Genomic DNA, 15,456 nt, shown 5'->3' on the forward strand with positions numbered 1-15,456 from the left:
GGGTGGTCTGGATCTCCTGACCTCGTGATCCACCCACCACAGCCTCCCAAAGTGCTGGGATTACAGGCATGAGCCACCACGCCCAGCCTCAGGAATCTTAACTTGGCTGTAGTCACAAGGTTCCTGGGGTTCAAGCCACTGCAATCTGACCCCAGAGCTCATGCTCAAACACTGTACTGTTTTGCCTTCTGTGGTCCCCATGTTTGCTTACAAAACTATAAAGGAACTTTAAAACTTCCCTCTAATACAATTTCTACCTGTGCACTTCACTTTGGAGTAAGTGTATATGTGGTGACATTGTTAGTTATCTACCCAGCATCCATCCCTTATCCCAAAATACACCAAAAACATTACAAACAAACAAACAAACAAAAAACCGGGACTCAAAAACCAAAACACCCTCAAACTGCACCAATGCTTCATACTTTGACCAAAAAAAAATCCTAGGCAGAAGTGTAAAATGCAAAATCAAATGACAGGAAAATGCAGAACAAACAGCATTCTTATTAATATACAAAGTATTTATATTACTGAACTAGTAACAGGTGACGTTCTCACCTGTTACTTTGGAACCACATAGCCAATTTGTTAAATCTAGTCCATGCCAGCTTCCAAAAGCCAAAACTTTAGTTAGTTTCATTCTCTGACGCCTAATCAAAATTTTCTACAAGATCTGGAGCATCCTCCTCCTCATCCCCAGTGTCTTCCGGTTTGGGTGCTTTACTGTCCAAGACTTGCCGTGGGAACTGTTCCGCTAACTTCCTAAGGCTTGTTAAGCTGTCAGCACCGAGCTGACTTAATATTCCAGGAAGCGTTTCTGTGATGGGTTTGGCTTCTGCATGACCAGTAATTGCAAAGGTGTTAGCAGAAAGGGAAGCTTGGATTTCGGGATTGTTGAAATGAATAAATGTCCCGTCATCTTTAAGCATGTTCACCTCTTCAATACCAGCTGTATTATTCACAGCCAGTTTTTTTAGAGAACTCTGAAGCTTTTTGTCATCAGCTGTAGCTGTTCTATGTACCACCTTCTTCTTTCTGAGAGCTGTACCCTTGCCCCCTATCCGGACCTGAGCCTGAAGTTTGGCTAACTTTTCTTGATTCATGCTGTTGGTAAATCTGAAGCAGAGAGGGTCCTCCAACACCAGCATATGACAAGAGCAAGATGGCTGCCTCCTGTCCCCCTTTCTTAAATCCTCACCTCTTTGTCTCTACGTCTATCTCTGTCTTTCTAACTCTCATCGTCTCTCTCACTCTCATCGTCTCTCTCTTTCACGCACACAGCTGTCAACATAAGATTGCACCTAGCACCAACCATCCCAAGGAAGAGCTGAAAAATCAAACCGATTCCACCCATTCTAACTGCAAGTTTTGCAATGGTTACAGATAAAGAAAACTGCTACCTGGGACAAGACCAAAGTCATGTACTCCTCTCTTCTCCCTACTGATGACGACTCCAATTCTGCTCTGGCTCAGGAAGTTATCTACTTTTGAGGTGCTCCCTGATGCCCATTGGCTGTATAAAGCTTTTAATCTCTATTTGAATCATTTTCATTTATTTCTTTGCCACTATCCACTTGTCCCAACATACTGTATTAAATATTCCATCCAGTAGTATTCCAAAGAAGGTGGGGGTCGGGGGTAGGAGCAGTCCACCCAGCAGCTAGAGTAGGAGGAGAATTTTATAAGACATTCTTCAGAGTCACTGATGCCTGATGATGATAAAAATAAGACTGTTTTATCCATCCTTATTATTATTTGTAAATTCTTCATAACAGTAAAACTCTTTGTTGCCTATACCTAGGGTGAGCCATCCCACTGCCCCTCTTCCTAGTTTGGTACTCGACTGACTTCATCTTTTTTTCTACTGATTCATTATTACGTATCAATTTCCATTCCTGGGCTTTCTCTTCTATTCTCTTGGTCTACCTCTCTCTCTCTCTCTCTCTCTCTCTCTCTCTCTCTCTCTTTTTTTTTTTTTTTTTTTTTGAGTTGGAATCTCACTCTGTTGCCAGGCTGGAATGCAGTGGTGAGATCTTAACTCACTGCAACCTCCGCCTCCTGGGTTCAAGCAATTCTCCTGTCTCAGTCTCCCAGGTTGAACGGAGAGCGCTCTTCTTGTCCTTCCACGTTCCACCATGTGAGGGCAGAGCAACAGGTGTGATCTTGGAAGTACAGAACAGCCCTCATCAGATACCAATGCCAGCACCCTGATCTTGGACTTCTCAGCCTCCAGAACTGTAAGAAATAAATTTCCGTTCTTTAGAAATTACCTCGTCTTAGGTTATTTTGTTATAGCAGAACAAACAAACTAAGACAGTGATAAACTCGTGCGGTGCAAAATTCAAAAGGAACAAAACATTGTATTTACTTATTTATTTTTGATACAGAGTTTTGCTCTCATTGCCCAGGCTGGAGTGCAGTGACGTGTCAGCTCACTGCAACCTCCACCTCCTGGGTTCAAGCGATTCTCGTGCCTCAGCCTCCCAAGTAGCTGGGATTACAGGTACCTGCCACCATGCCCAGCTAATTTTTGTGTTTTTAGTAGAGACTAAAATGAAAAGAAAACTGGGTGTCTGGGAGTTGTGAATGGGGAAATGACTTTTCACTATAAAATGTTTTGTTCTGGCTAAGTGTGGTGGCTCATGCCTGTAATCCCAGCACTTTGGGAGGCCAAGGTGGGCGTATCACTTGAGATCAGGAGTTTGAGACCAGCCTGGCCAACATGGTGAAACCCCATCTCTGCCAAAAATATAAAAACTTAGCCAGGTGTGGTGACGTGTGCCTATAATCCCAATTACTCAGGAGACTGAGGCAGGAGAATCGCTTGAACCTGGGAGGCAAAGGTTGTTGCATTGAGCAGAGATGATGCCACTGCACTGCAGCTTGGGTGACAGAGCAAGAATCCATCTCAAAATAAAATTTACTGAATTGTACACTTTAGATGAGTGCAGTTTATTGTACCTAAATCATGCCCCAATAAGCCAAATCTAATGCCATTACTATGATGCTATAATAAATAACCTTTACATATGTGTCTGTTTTTTTCATCTCCACCTGTTTTCTCAAGTATTTGTTACGATTTTACAGTAACTCATTTTGTTTATTTTCAGAAAGGATAATTTTGTTACAAAAAGATATTCATTTGTTTATTTAGTTTTTTTTTTTTTTTTACTTTGTCTGTTTCCTCCACCTCACTCCCTGCCCCCGGGAGAAAACAGGAACCTTTTTTATATCATCCATCACTTTTTATCCCCAGAGCACAGAATAGTGCCTAGCACAGAGTAAGTGTCCAACAAATATCTATCGAAAGAAAGAGCATTAAAAATGTATATTTTCAGGCTTCACTTCTAGGGGTTCAGATTCAGTAGGCCTGTGGTAGGGCCTAGGAATCTGTATTTTTTAATAAGTGCCTCAGATAATTCTGATTGTCAATCAGATTTGGATTCAAGCCATCCTCTTACCCTCTTGCTGCCCCCAGTAACTGCAGCAGCCTTCTTACTACTTCCTGCGTGCCACATCCCTTCTTAAAACATTGCAATGTTGTGCTGGATTGCTTCCAAAGATTGCCGCAACACTCTTTCCCATCCTGAATGCCCTTTTCCCTGTGACTTTGCCACTCTTACTATCAAGAAGTGGAGCCTCTTTCTTCCCTCCCCTTGAATCATGTAACCTGCTTTGACCAATAGAATGTGATGGAAATGATGCTATGCCAGTTCAATTCAAGGCCTAGGCCTTAAGAGACCTTACAGCTTCTGTTTCTGCTTTTTTTGGAAGCTATGTGAAAGAGAACTGAGGCACCCAGTCAAAAGCCTCCACCAAGGTCTCAGACATGTGAGTGAGGCCATCTAGGATCCTTCGCTGCTTGTGGAGCCACCCCAGTTGACAACACATGCAGAGGGGTCGAGCTGCCCCTACTAAGCCATCCTCAGATTCCCAACTGACAGAATTGTGAGCACTTAAATGGTACTTGTTGGCCGGACACGGTGGCTCACACCTGTAATCCCAGCACTTTGGGAGGCCGGGGTGGGCAGATCACGAGGTCAGGAGATTGAGACCATCCTGGCCAACATGGTGAAACCCCATCTCTACTAAAAATACAAAAATTAGCCGGGGATGGGGTGTGTGCCTGTAATCCCAGTTACTTGGGAGGCTGAGGCAGGAGAATCACTTGAACCTGGGTGGCAGAGGTTGCAGTGAGCTGAGATCGCACCATTGCACTCCAGTCTGGGCGACAGAGTGAAACTCTACCTCAAAAAAAAAAAGAAAAAGAAAAAGAAAAAGAAAAAAATATATACTTGTGGTAAGCCCCTAAATTTTGGAACTGATTGTTACAAGGTTATAATAACTAAAATAGTATTGCATTGCTTTCAGGATAAATCCTTAAAGGGCTTGAAAGACCTGTGATGATGTGACCCCTGGTCACCTCTCTAAACTCACCTCCTGCAAAAACTCTCCAGTCTAGGAAACCTTACCTGAGTCTGTAGGCTTCAGATGCTGTCATAGTTGACTTCTGACTTTGGAATAAGACAACCCTGGGGTCGTCCAAATTGTGTGGCCTTGATTAAGTTACCAAAACTCTCTTGGTTTTATTATTCTCATCTTTGACATAGGAATGATATTAGCACTTAACTCATAAGGGAGTTGTGTGAATTCACTAAGATAATGCGTGACAACCGTTTCGGATAGCACCTAGCACGTAGGCAGAACACAATAAAGGTTAGTAATAGTAAGAATAATAATAATTACTACATTATCTTGTAATCGTCTGTTTTTGTTTTGTTTTGTTTTCTCCTCTAGATTGTAAGCACTGTGTGGACAGCAGGGACCATACCTTGTCCATTCTTGTATCCTCAGGGTCTAGCATAGTAGGTGTACTCAATAAATAACTGTTAAATACATGAAGGAATGAATGAATCAGCAAGAGAGTAAATAAACAAACTTATCAGTGATTCGATATTGATGAACTGAACTGCTACCCATATGTACATTGGTATGAGAGATTCAGGCATTCATTATGTTTTCTTATTACAACAATGTGGCATCAGGGTCCTGATTAGATAGGATCACAGGGCATGTTGAACCTGATTCTTTTTTATTTTTATTTATTTATTTTTTTGAGACAGAATCTCACTCTGTCACCCTGGCTGGAGTGCAGTGGTGTGATCTCGGCTCACTGCAATGTCCGCCTCCCAGATTCAAGTAATTCTCCTGCCTCAGCCTCCCAAGTAGCTGGGACTACAAGTGTGTGCTACCACACCTGGTTAATTTTTGTATTTTTAGTAGAGACGGGGTTTTACCACCGTGGCCCAGCTGGTCTCAAATTCCTGACCTGACGTGATCTGCCCACCTCAGCCTCCCAAAGTGCTGGGATTACAGATGTGAGCCACCACACCCAGCCTCTGATTCTTTGATTACGGTTTTTTTGGTGTTGATGTTTTTCTTCCAACAGAGATACTATAGTGGGAATCTCAGTTAAGTCTTCTCAAAGTGCTACATAGATCTCTGAACTTTGTCAAGCCTAAGGCCTCGTCTTTGTTGTTTATCTGTTTGTAACAAATTGTATTATTGGGATTACAGGAAAAGCATTTTGGTGGAGTTTCCTGTTTGTTTTTTGCAGAGGGAAAGCAGTTTTCTATTTACTATTTCCACTTGAAGCTTCTGCAAGACCGTTTTTGTTTTTGACAACAAGCATGAACAACTGCTGGTCGTCAAGGAGATAGGATCATTACTGCAGTCTGAGAGTTGAAAACATCCAGATGTGTCACATTACTAATTAATCTGCTGCATTATTTTTCCATCTTATCTTCAAACACTGTCTCTTGCTACCCTGGTTATTAGCAGGTAGCATAATTTATCCCTCAGAGGCCCTCAGAGTGACATAATTATATTTTTAAAAACAGATGTATAAAACAAGGCAGGCAAGTATCAGATATTTTATAACACCAGAGCCTACTTACAAAGTTAACTCATTTAATGGTGATTTACAACTTAACATGTAACTTACGTGACACGAAAAAGAGATCTATGAGATAGAAATTAATGTGTCTTATTGTTTTTTCAGGTTTTTTGTTTTGTTTTGTTTTGTTTTTTGAGACAGGGTCTAATTCTGTCACCCAGGCTGGAGTGCAGTGGCATAAACATGGCTCACTGCAGCCTTGATGTCTTTGGCTCAAGTGTTCCTCCCATCTCAGCCTCCCGGGTAAGTGGGACAACAGGCATGTGCCACCCCACCTGGCTAATTTGTGTATTTGTTTGGAAGAGATGGGTTTCACCAAGTTGCTCAGGCTGGTCTCAAAGTCCTGGTCTCAAAAGAACCTCCTACCTCAGCCTCCCAAAGACCTGGGACTACAGGCGTGAGCCACCATGACTGGCCTTCTATTTGGTTTTGAGGTTTTGTTTTGTTTCTTCGTTTGGTTGTTTTGTTTTGTTTTGTTTTGAGACAGTCTCGCTCTGTCACCCAGTCTGGAGTGCAGTGGTGCAATCTCCACTAAAAATACAAAAATTAACCAGGTATGGTGGCAAAAACCTGTAATCCTAGTTACTTGGGAGGCTGAGGCATGAGAATCACTTGAACCTGGGAGGTGGAGGTTGCTGTAAGCTGAGATCATGCCACTGCACTCCGGACTGGGCGACAGAGACACTGTTTCAAAAAAAAAAAAAAATGTATGAAAGCAAAGAAACTGCAGAACAGAAGAACTTAATGAAACGACAGAACTATAGAACTGGTGGATTTCACCAGTTTTTACATACGCTTACTTTGAAGAGAGAGTGCATAGTATAGATGCATGTAACCACCACCACAGTCAGGACACAGAACTAGTCCATCGCTGCAAAGAAATTTCCTTCTGCTAACCCTTTATGATTATGCCCTACCCCTAGCCCCTGCCAACCATTAATCTTTTCTCATCATTAAAATTTTGTCATTTCAAGAGTGTCACATAAATTGAATATTTTGAGAAGCAACACAGCAAATTGCCTTTTTTCACTCAGCATAATTACCTGAGAAAACATGAAAAAAACATAATTCAAGTTGTTATGTGTATCAATAATACTTTCTTTGTTTGGCCTGAGTAGTAGTCCGCTGTATAGATGTACCAGTTTACCTATTTTCCCATTAGAGGACATTTGGCTTGTTCACAGTTTCTGGCTATTACAGATAAAGCTCCTATGAACATTATTTACGGGTAGTACATCGTTTTTCTCTGGCTGCTTTCAAGAATTTTTCCTTTGTCATTGCTTTTCAGACATTTGATTATGATGTGTCTGACTATGGATTCCTTTAGGTCTAGCCTGTTAGGATTTGATCAGCTTCCTGAATTTTTAGGTTTATGACTTTTACTAAATTTTGTTATTGACCCATAGGTCCCTGAGGCTCTGTTCATTATTTTCCAGTCTATTTTACCTCTTATTCATAATGGGTAATTCCTATTGATCTATTTAAGTTCACTGGTCCTTTCCTCTGTCATCTCCATTCTGTTATTGAGCACATCAAGTGAGTTATTTCAGTTATTGTATTGTATAGCTCTATATTCCCATTTGGTTCATTTTTATATATTTTATTTCTTTGCTGAGGCTTTCTATTTTTTTCATTAGTTTCAAGAATGCTCGTGACTGCTTGTTGGAGCACTTTTATGATAGTTGCTTCAAAATTACAGTCAAATAATTCCAACCCCTGTATCATCTCATTGTTGGCAAGTGTTGGTTATCTTTTCTCATTCAAGCCGAGATTGTCATAATTCTTGGTATGATGGGTCATTTTTATTACTTCCTAGACAGTTTGAGTATTATTTTATGAGACTCTAGTTCTTATTCAAATCTATTATAGCAGGCAGTCTACCTGTTTAGTTTAAGAACACATATCTTGGCCTATGTATTAGTCTGTTTTCACCCTGCTGATAAAGACATACCCGAGACTGGGTAATTTATAAAGAAAAGAGGTTTTGTTTTTTGTGTTTTTTTTTTGTTTTTGTTTTTTGTTTTTTTTTTTTTTTTTTTTTTTTTGATACGGAGTTTCGCTCCTGTTACCCAGGCTGGAGTGCAATGGTGCGATCTAGGCTCACCGCAACCTCCGCCTCCTGGGTTCAGGCAATTCTCCTGCCTCAGCCTCCTGAGTAGCTGGGATTACAGGCACGTGCCACCATGCCCAGCTAGTTTTTTTGTGTTTTTAGTAGAGACGGGGTTTCACCATGTTGACCAGGATGGTCTCGGTCTCTTGACCTCGTGATCCACCCGCCTCGGCCTCCCAAAGTGCCGGGATTACAGGCTTGAGCCACTGCGCCCGGCCTAGAAAAGGAGGTTTAATGGATTTACAGTTCCACATGACTGGGGAGGCCTCCCAAGCATGACAGAAGGCAAAAGGAACGTCTTACATGGCAGTGGGCAAGAGAGAATGGCAGCCAAGCAAAAGGGGAAATTTCTTATAAAACCATCAGGTCAGCTGGGCATGGTGGCTCACGCTTGTAATCCTGGCACTTTGGGAGGCTTAGGCAGGTGGATCACGAGGTCAGGAGATCGAGACCATCCTGGCTAACATGATGTAACCCCGTCTCTACTAAAAATACAAAAAAATTAGCTGGGCGTAGCGGTGTGCGCCTGTAGTCCCAGCTACTCTGGAGACTGAGGCAGGAGAATCGCTTGAACCCGGGAAGCAGAGGTTGCAGTGGCCTGAGATCACACCACTGCACTCCAGCCTGGGCAACAGAAGGAAACTCCATCTCAAGACAAAACAAAACAAAACACCCGTCAGATCTTGTGAGACTTATTCACTACCGTAAGAACAGTATGGGGGAAACTGCCCCCATGATTCAATTATCTCCCATCAGGCCCCTTTTACAATACATGGGAATTATGGGAGCTACAATTCAAGATGAGATTTGTGTGGGGACACAGCCAAACCATATTAGCCTACTTTTGTGGGCTGTGGTCCAAATACACATTTAGTTTTCAAAGGCTTTGCAGTACTGTTTTGATCTACTCATGTGTGTGCTATCCACAGGTCAATCTGAAATCTGGGTAATGTTCCAGACCAGTGTTCAGTTGTGAAGTTTTTTGCTGTGTTATTTCTAGTCAGTATCACACATAAGTTGTTCAGAGGTCTGCCCAGGATTTCATATACAGATTTTAAAGATCACTTTCTTTTAGCTCTCTTTTCTCAGTAATTCTTTCTCAGTAACTCTCTAGTTGGGAGGGAGAGGAGTGTGGCTTTACTTGTGGTGTTCACCTGGAATAAGGCAGGTATAATCAAAATGTTTCTGTCCTGTAATCACCTTTTTCCTGATTTTTTTGGCAAAGGAAAGTAGGCTTATCTTGTCTGTGCTCACTGACATTTCTGGAATGTGGGCTTCTCCGGGGAGCAGGCTATTGTATGTAGGAAACAAAACCAAACAAATAAACAGGAAAGTCACCACTGGATTGTTTCTTAATTCTCAAGGTTCCCAATCATTCTGCCTTTTTTTCTCCACATTTCAGAGTCTTCTTATGGGTGCTTCATCAATTTTGTCTAGGTTTTTTGTATGTTTGTTTTGTTTCTGTTTCTCTTTCTTTCCTTCCTTTTTTCTTTTTTCGAGTCTTGCTCTGTTGCCCAGGCTGGAGTGCACTGGCGCAACCTGGGCTCACTGCAACCTCTGCCTCCTGGGTTCAAGCAATTTTCTGCCTCAGCCTCCCAAGTAGCTGGGATTACAAGTTCCCACCACCACACCAAGCTATTTTTTTGTATTTTTAGTAGAGACGGGGTTTCACCATCTTGGCCAGGCTGGTCTTGAACTCCTGACCCTGTGATCCACCCTTCTCGGCCTCCCAAAGTGTTGGGATTACAGGTGTGAGCCATTGTGCCCAGCCTTGTTTTTGTTTTTTGAGATAAGGTCTCACTCTGTCGCCCAGGCTGGAGTGCAGTGGCACAATCTTGGCTCATTGTGACCTCCACCCCCAGGTCTCAAGAGATTCTCCCGTGTCAGCCTCCCAAGTAGCTAGGACTACAGGCACATGCTACCACGACTGGCTAATTTTTGTATTTTTGGTAGGGGTGGGGTTTTGCCATGTTGCCCAGGCTAGTCTCAAACTCCTGAGCTCAAATGCTCCACCTGCCTCAGTCTCCCAAAGAGCTGGGATTACAGGTGTGAGCCACTCCCTTTTTTTTTTTTTTTTTTTTTTTTTGAAACAGTGGCTCGCTCTGTCCCACAGGCTGGACTGCAGTGGTGTGATCTCGGCTCAGTACAATCTCCACCTCCCAGGTTGAAGCGATTCTCCTGCCTCAGCCTCCAAGTAGCTGGTACTACAGGCACATGCCACCAGGCCCTGCTAATCTTTTGTATTTTTAGTAGAGATGGGATTTCACCGTGTTAGCAAGAATGATTTCGATCTCTTGACCTTGTGATCTGCCCACCTCGGCCTCCCAAAGTGCTGGGATCACAGACGAGAGCCACCGTGCCCAGCCGCCCCTCCCATTTTTTAAATTATTGGGAGTGATAGATTGGAACATTCCACCTCATCACTTCCATCAGTTTGAAAAAAAAAAAAAAAACAGAGAGCCAGTCTAGGTTTTTGGGTTTGGTCCTTCTTCATATTCCCCACGGCTCTCTCTTGAGATCTCTTTTTTTTTCTGTAGCTATGTTCATCTCTAGCTAGTCTCATCAAATCCTGTAACTTTAATTGCCATCATAAGTAGCTCTCAAATAAATATCTTCGGATACGACCATTCTCTCGAACCCCAGACTCACATATTCAACCACCTTAGTTGACTAGTAGACACCTCAAACTAAACATTTACAGAACCAAATTCAACTTTTCTGTCCCAACTTGCTCCTTCTTCATTCTTTCTCATCTCAGTAAATAGAAACCTTATTCTGCCAGGTGCTTAGATTATCTTTGATTCCTCTCTTTTTCTCATACCCCAATCTAATCCATCAGGACTTTTTGTTGGCATTATCTTCAAAATGAAACCAAAATCCAACCACTTCTCATCATTTCCACAGCTACCTTCCTGTTCCACCCTAATATCAACTTTTACCTGAATTAGTGGAATAGCACACACTAACTGGTTGCCCTGCTTTCTTTCTTGCCTTCCCGATATGCTGGTCTTCTCATCAAAGCAAGTGTTTTACGTGCAAATCAGATCATGTCACACCCCTGTTAAAAAATTCCTGAGTCAGACTCAGAGTCCTTATCATTCTCTTTCCTGATCTCATGCTGCTACTGCTCTGCCTTGATCTCCTACCAGTCTTTGTTTTGCCGACTGCGCTCTATCCACACTGGCTTTTGTGCTGTTCTTAGACTATGCCAAACATTTCCTGCCTTTCAGTGTGGATATTTTCTGTCTCTTCTGCCTGGAATGCCCTTGTTCCAGATAGCCAAATAACCTGGTCACTCATTGTCCTCAGTTTTCTGCTCAAATGACTCCTTATCAGAAAGGCTGTCCCCGATCATTCCTTCTAAAATAGTACCCTTACCTGTCTCACTTTGCCCTCATTTATTTTTCTCCTTAGCATTTGTCCCAGTTATCTACTGTTGCTTAAAAAGTCATCCCCAAACTTAGCAGGTTAAAACAACAACCATTTTACTCACAATTTTGTGGGATAGGTGTTCAGGCATCCTGAGGCTGGGAATGGTAGCTCACACATGTAATCCCAGCAGTTTGGGAGGCCAAGGTGGGCAGATCACCTGAGATCAGGAGTTTGAGACCAGCATGGCCAACATGGCAAAACCCTGTCTTTACTAAAAATACAAAAATTAGCCAGGAGTAGTGGTGGGCACCTGTAATCCCAGCCACTAGGGAGGCTGAGGCAAGAGAATCACTGGAACCCAGGAGGCGGAGTTTGCAGTGAACCTAGATTGTGCCACTGCACTCCAGGTTGGGTGACAGAGTGAGACTCCATCTAAAAAAGAAAAAAAAAAAACAACGAAGTTCAGTTATCCTGGAGGCTCATTTGGGATGAATTTAATGGCTGGGAATGAGCCTTACATGCATTGGGCCTCACTTGTTGCTGTATCTGAGTTTCTCACGTCTCCTCCATAATGGACTCTCCCTGTAGCTAGGTTGAAATTCCTCGCAGCAATGTAGTCTGAGTAGTTGGATACCTTACACGGTGGCTGGCTTCTCTCTTAGATGAAGTGGAGACTGCCAGGCTTTTCCATAAGCCCAGAACTGATATAGCAACACTTCTGCAAAATGCTCTTGATCAAGGAAGGAAACAAGACCAGCCCATAGAAGAAGAGAGAAAATACACTCTACCGCTTGGCAGAAGGAACAGCATGCATGTGCAGGAAGGGAAAGAACTGATGATAGCCATAGCTATCTTTGGAGATGCTTATTATTATTGTTTCTGAGAGATGGAGTCTTGCTCCATTGCCCAGGCTGGAGTGCAATGGCAGGATCTCAGCTCACTGCAACCTCCACCTCTGAGGCTCAAGTGATCCTCTCACCTCAGCCTCCTGAGTAGCTGGGACTACAGGTGCATCCATGATGCCTGGCTAATTTTTGTGTTTTTTGTAGCGATGAGGTTTAACTCTGTTGCCCAGGCTGGTCTCAAACTCCTGAGCACAAGTGATCAGCCAGTATTGGCCTCCCAAAGTGCTGAGATTGCAGGGATGAGCCACTGTGCTTGGCCCTCATTTTGTTTATATCACTAGGATCTAAGATCTGTGAGAGCGAGAGGTTATCTATGTCATTCACTATTATATCCCCAGTTCCCACAACAGTACTTGGCACATAGTAGGTGATCAATTATTTCGTTAATAAATTCAAGAGGTAAACTTTGGTGATTTCTTACTAAACACACACACACACACACACACACACACACACACACACACACACCAGCAATTGAATTACTGTTCCTAGTTCCTACAAAATGTTAAGCTCTGCTGACATCTGGTCCAACATTTTACTACATAAATTACAATTTTATGGGTCGGGTGTGGTGGCTCACCCCTGTCATCGTAGTACTTTTAGAAGCCAAGGCAGGGGGATCGCTTGAGCCCAGGAGTTCCAGACCAGTATAGGCAACAAAGGGAGATCCCATCTCTACAAAAATTGTTTTGAAGAAATTAGCTGGGTGTGGTGGTGTGCACCTGTGATCTCAGCTACTCAGGAGGCCGAGGTGGGAGGATTGCTTGAGCCCAGGAAGTAAAGGCTGCAGAGAGCCATGATCATGCCACTGCACTCCAGGTTGGGCAACAAAGGGAGACCCTACCTCAAATCATCCTCATCCTCGTCATCATCATCTTACAACACAAAGGGGCGCGTACTGACTTTACCTGTGGTGAAAACATGCACCATAGAAGAATAGAGCTGGAGTCCTCAGGGGTTTGTGGAAAGAGGCATACTTCTGTCTATGCCAAAGCTTAAGGATATTATGTGGTTATTACATAAGCCTCCTCTTCAGAAAAGTTATATCCAGAGTCAAAGGGAAATTTTCTTGTTGCCAGTCACAGTTCCTACTCATTCTTAACCTTTCAGGTGGCCCCCAAATTTCTGAGACATTTTATTGAAGGCAAGCAAAGAAGTTACATGTAATAACCAGTAACAAAATCAGCCAGTTGGACCAGCGTGGTGGCTCATGTTTCTAATCCCAGCACTTTGGGAGGCAGAGGCGGGCAGATCACCTGAGGCCGGGAGTTCAAGACCAGCCTGACCAACATGGAGAAACCCCATCTCTACTGAAAATACAAAATTAGCCGAGTGGGGTAGCATATGCTTGTAATCCCAGCTACTCGGGAGGCTGAGGCAGGAGACTTGCTTTAACCCGGGAGGCGGAGGTTGTGGTGAGCCGAGATCACACCAGTGCACTACAGCCTGGGCGAGGAAAGCGAAACTCTGTCTCAAAAGAAAAGAAAAGAAAAGAAAGAATCAGCCAGTTAATTGAGTATAGGGAGGCAAAGGACTTTGTATCCACACGTGAAGTATGCCGTGGACACCACCAACAGCTTCTACTCAAGGGATAGCCATTAGGCTTGTACCTTTTGACCCCAAGATGTCTTACTAGCCACACATGTCACTCTAAACTGGAGGGTCTCACCCAAAAGCAACAAACCCATAGACACATGTGCAATCTATGTTTTCACCTGCAAAGAAGAGATTAGCTGAGTCACAATCCATGCTCAGGAATCTCATTGGGAAATACTAAAATAATTGGATGATTGGTGTCTATGATGGGACATGTGTAAGGAGAAATTATGAGAGAACAGAAAGTAAGAATAAAAGAAGCTATGGGGCTGGGCGTGGTGGCTCACGCCTGTAATCCCAGCACTTTGGGAGGCCAAAGTGGGCAGATCACCTGAGATCAGGAGTTCGAGGCCAGCCTGGTCAACATGGTGAAACCTGATCTCTACCAAAAATACAAACAAAATTAGCCAGACATGGTGATGGGTGACTGTAATCCCAGCTACTCAGGAGGCTGAGGTAGGAGAATTGCTTGAACCTGGAAGGCGGAGGTTGCAGAGAGCCGAGATCACACCATTGCACTCCAGACTGGGCAACAATGTGAAACTCCATCTCAAAAAAAAAAAAAAAAAAAAAAAAAAAAAAAAAAAGCTGTGAGGTACTGAAAGGATATCAAGTGAGAATGTAAATGGTAATCAGATAGAAACAAGCAGACATGTGGAGAGTAGTTTAAGCATAATTACCGTGGGCCACTAGGATGAAGAGCCACAAATGCCTGCTGTCTCTCCTGCCATCTTAGATTCCTTCCACCCTAATCCCCAATAGAAGCCCAAGGCAAATGCTTCAATAATGTATCTGGAAGGAGCTTTCCCTATGCTCTTGAACAATTCATGAAGGGAGTTTTTTGTTATTATGATTATAATATTTAATCTAATAACATTTTCTGCTTATTTTCTAATGTTGATAAGAACCATAAAAGAAGAAAAAAAAAACAACCTTATCCTCTTGGTAGAATTCCAGGGAATAGGAAATGAACAGTACTATTGTACTACACATTTAGAAAATGAGTCGAATTAGATCCCCTATACTTCAAACCAACAATAAGAAAGGGGGGGGTGAAAATTAAACTAAAAATTTTCATTATAGACAATCATATTAAGTTCACTCGATTCTTCTCTTTTTCTGACTCAAGGTAACAATACACTCACAAATCTACAAAGGGAGAAAATGTATTAAATACTTCTTTTCTAGATTCTATAAAGGGAGTTTTTCTGGCCACCCAGGAAAGGAATCTGGCTACTATCATAACTGCAATGCCAACTGAATGGAGTCCAAATAGAGACACTTTTGTACATGGAATATTGATTCACAGAAGAACTGGCTCTAAACCGGGGTATGCTGACTTGGCTCCTTTTCCCTCAAATCTTCCTCCTTCTGCAAACACTTCAGAGAGGTTGGGACAGGTTTGGCTATTAACAATCAAAGGTGGGCTGGGCACAGTAGCTCATGCCTGTAATCCCAGCACTTTGGGAGTCCAAGATGGGTGGATCACTTGAGGTCAGGAGTTCAAGACCAGCCTG

The 15,456-nt window shown here is 42.9% G+C and overlaps 1 protein-coding gene across 2 annotated transcripts; it reads right to left on the reverse strand.

The window, feature by feature from the left end:
* Nucleotides 1–650: 650 nt before the first annotated feature.
* LOC101044342 (transcription factor BTF3 homolog 4-like) lies at nt 651–1,141 on the reverse strand. 2 transcript variants are annotated; one of them, XM_039475624.2, is made up of 2 exons: nt 936–1,141; nt 665–733 (listed from the first exon to the last, which is right to left on the reverse strand). In XM_039475624.2, the coding sequence occupies exons 1-2, from the start codon at nt 1,101–1,103 to the stop codon at nt 665–667; spliced, it is 237 nt and encodes a 78-aa protein (XP_039331558.1). In that variant the 5' UTR covers nt 1,104–1,141. The 2 variants fall into 2 exon arrangements, with proteins under 2 accessions (XP_039331557.1, XP_039331558.1); XM_039475623.2 differs by having other exon boundaries at nt 651–1,141.
* Nucleotides 1,142–15,456: the final 14,315 nt, after the last annotated feature.

Source organism: Saimiri boliviensis, chromosome X, assembly GCF_048565385.1.
Source record: "Saimiri boliviensis isolate mSaiBol1 chromosome X, mSaiBol1.pri, whole genome shotgun sequence".
Lineage (NCBI taxonomy): Eukaryota > Metazoa > Chordata > Mammalia > Primates > Cebidae > Saimiri > Saimiri boliviensis.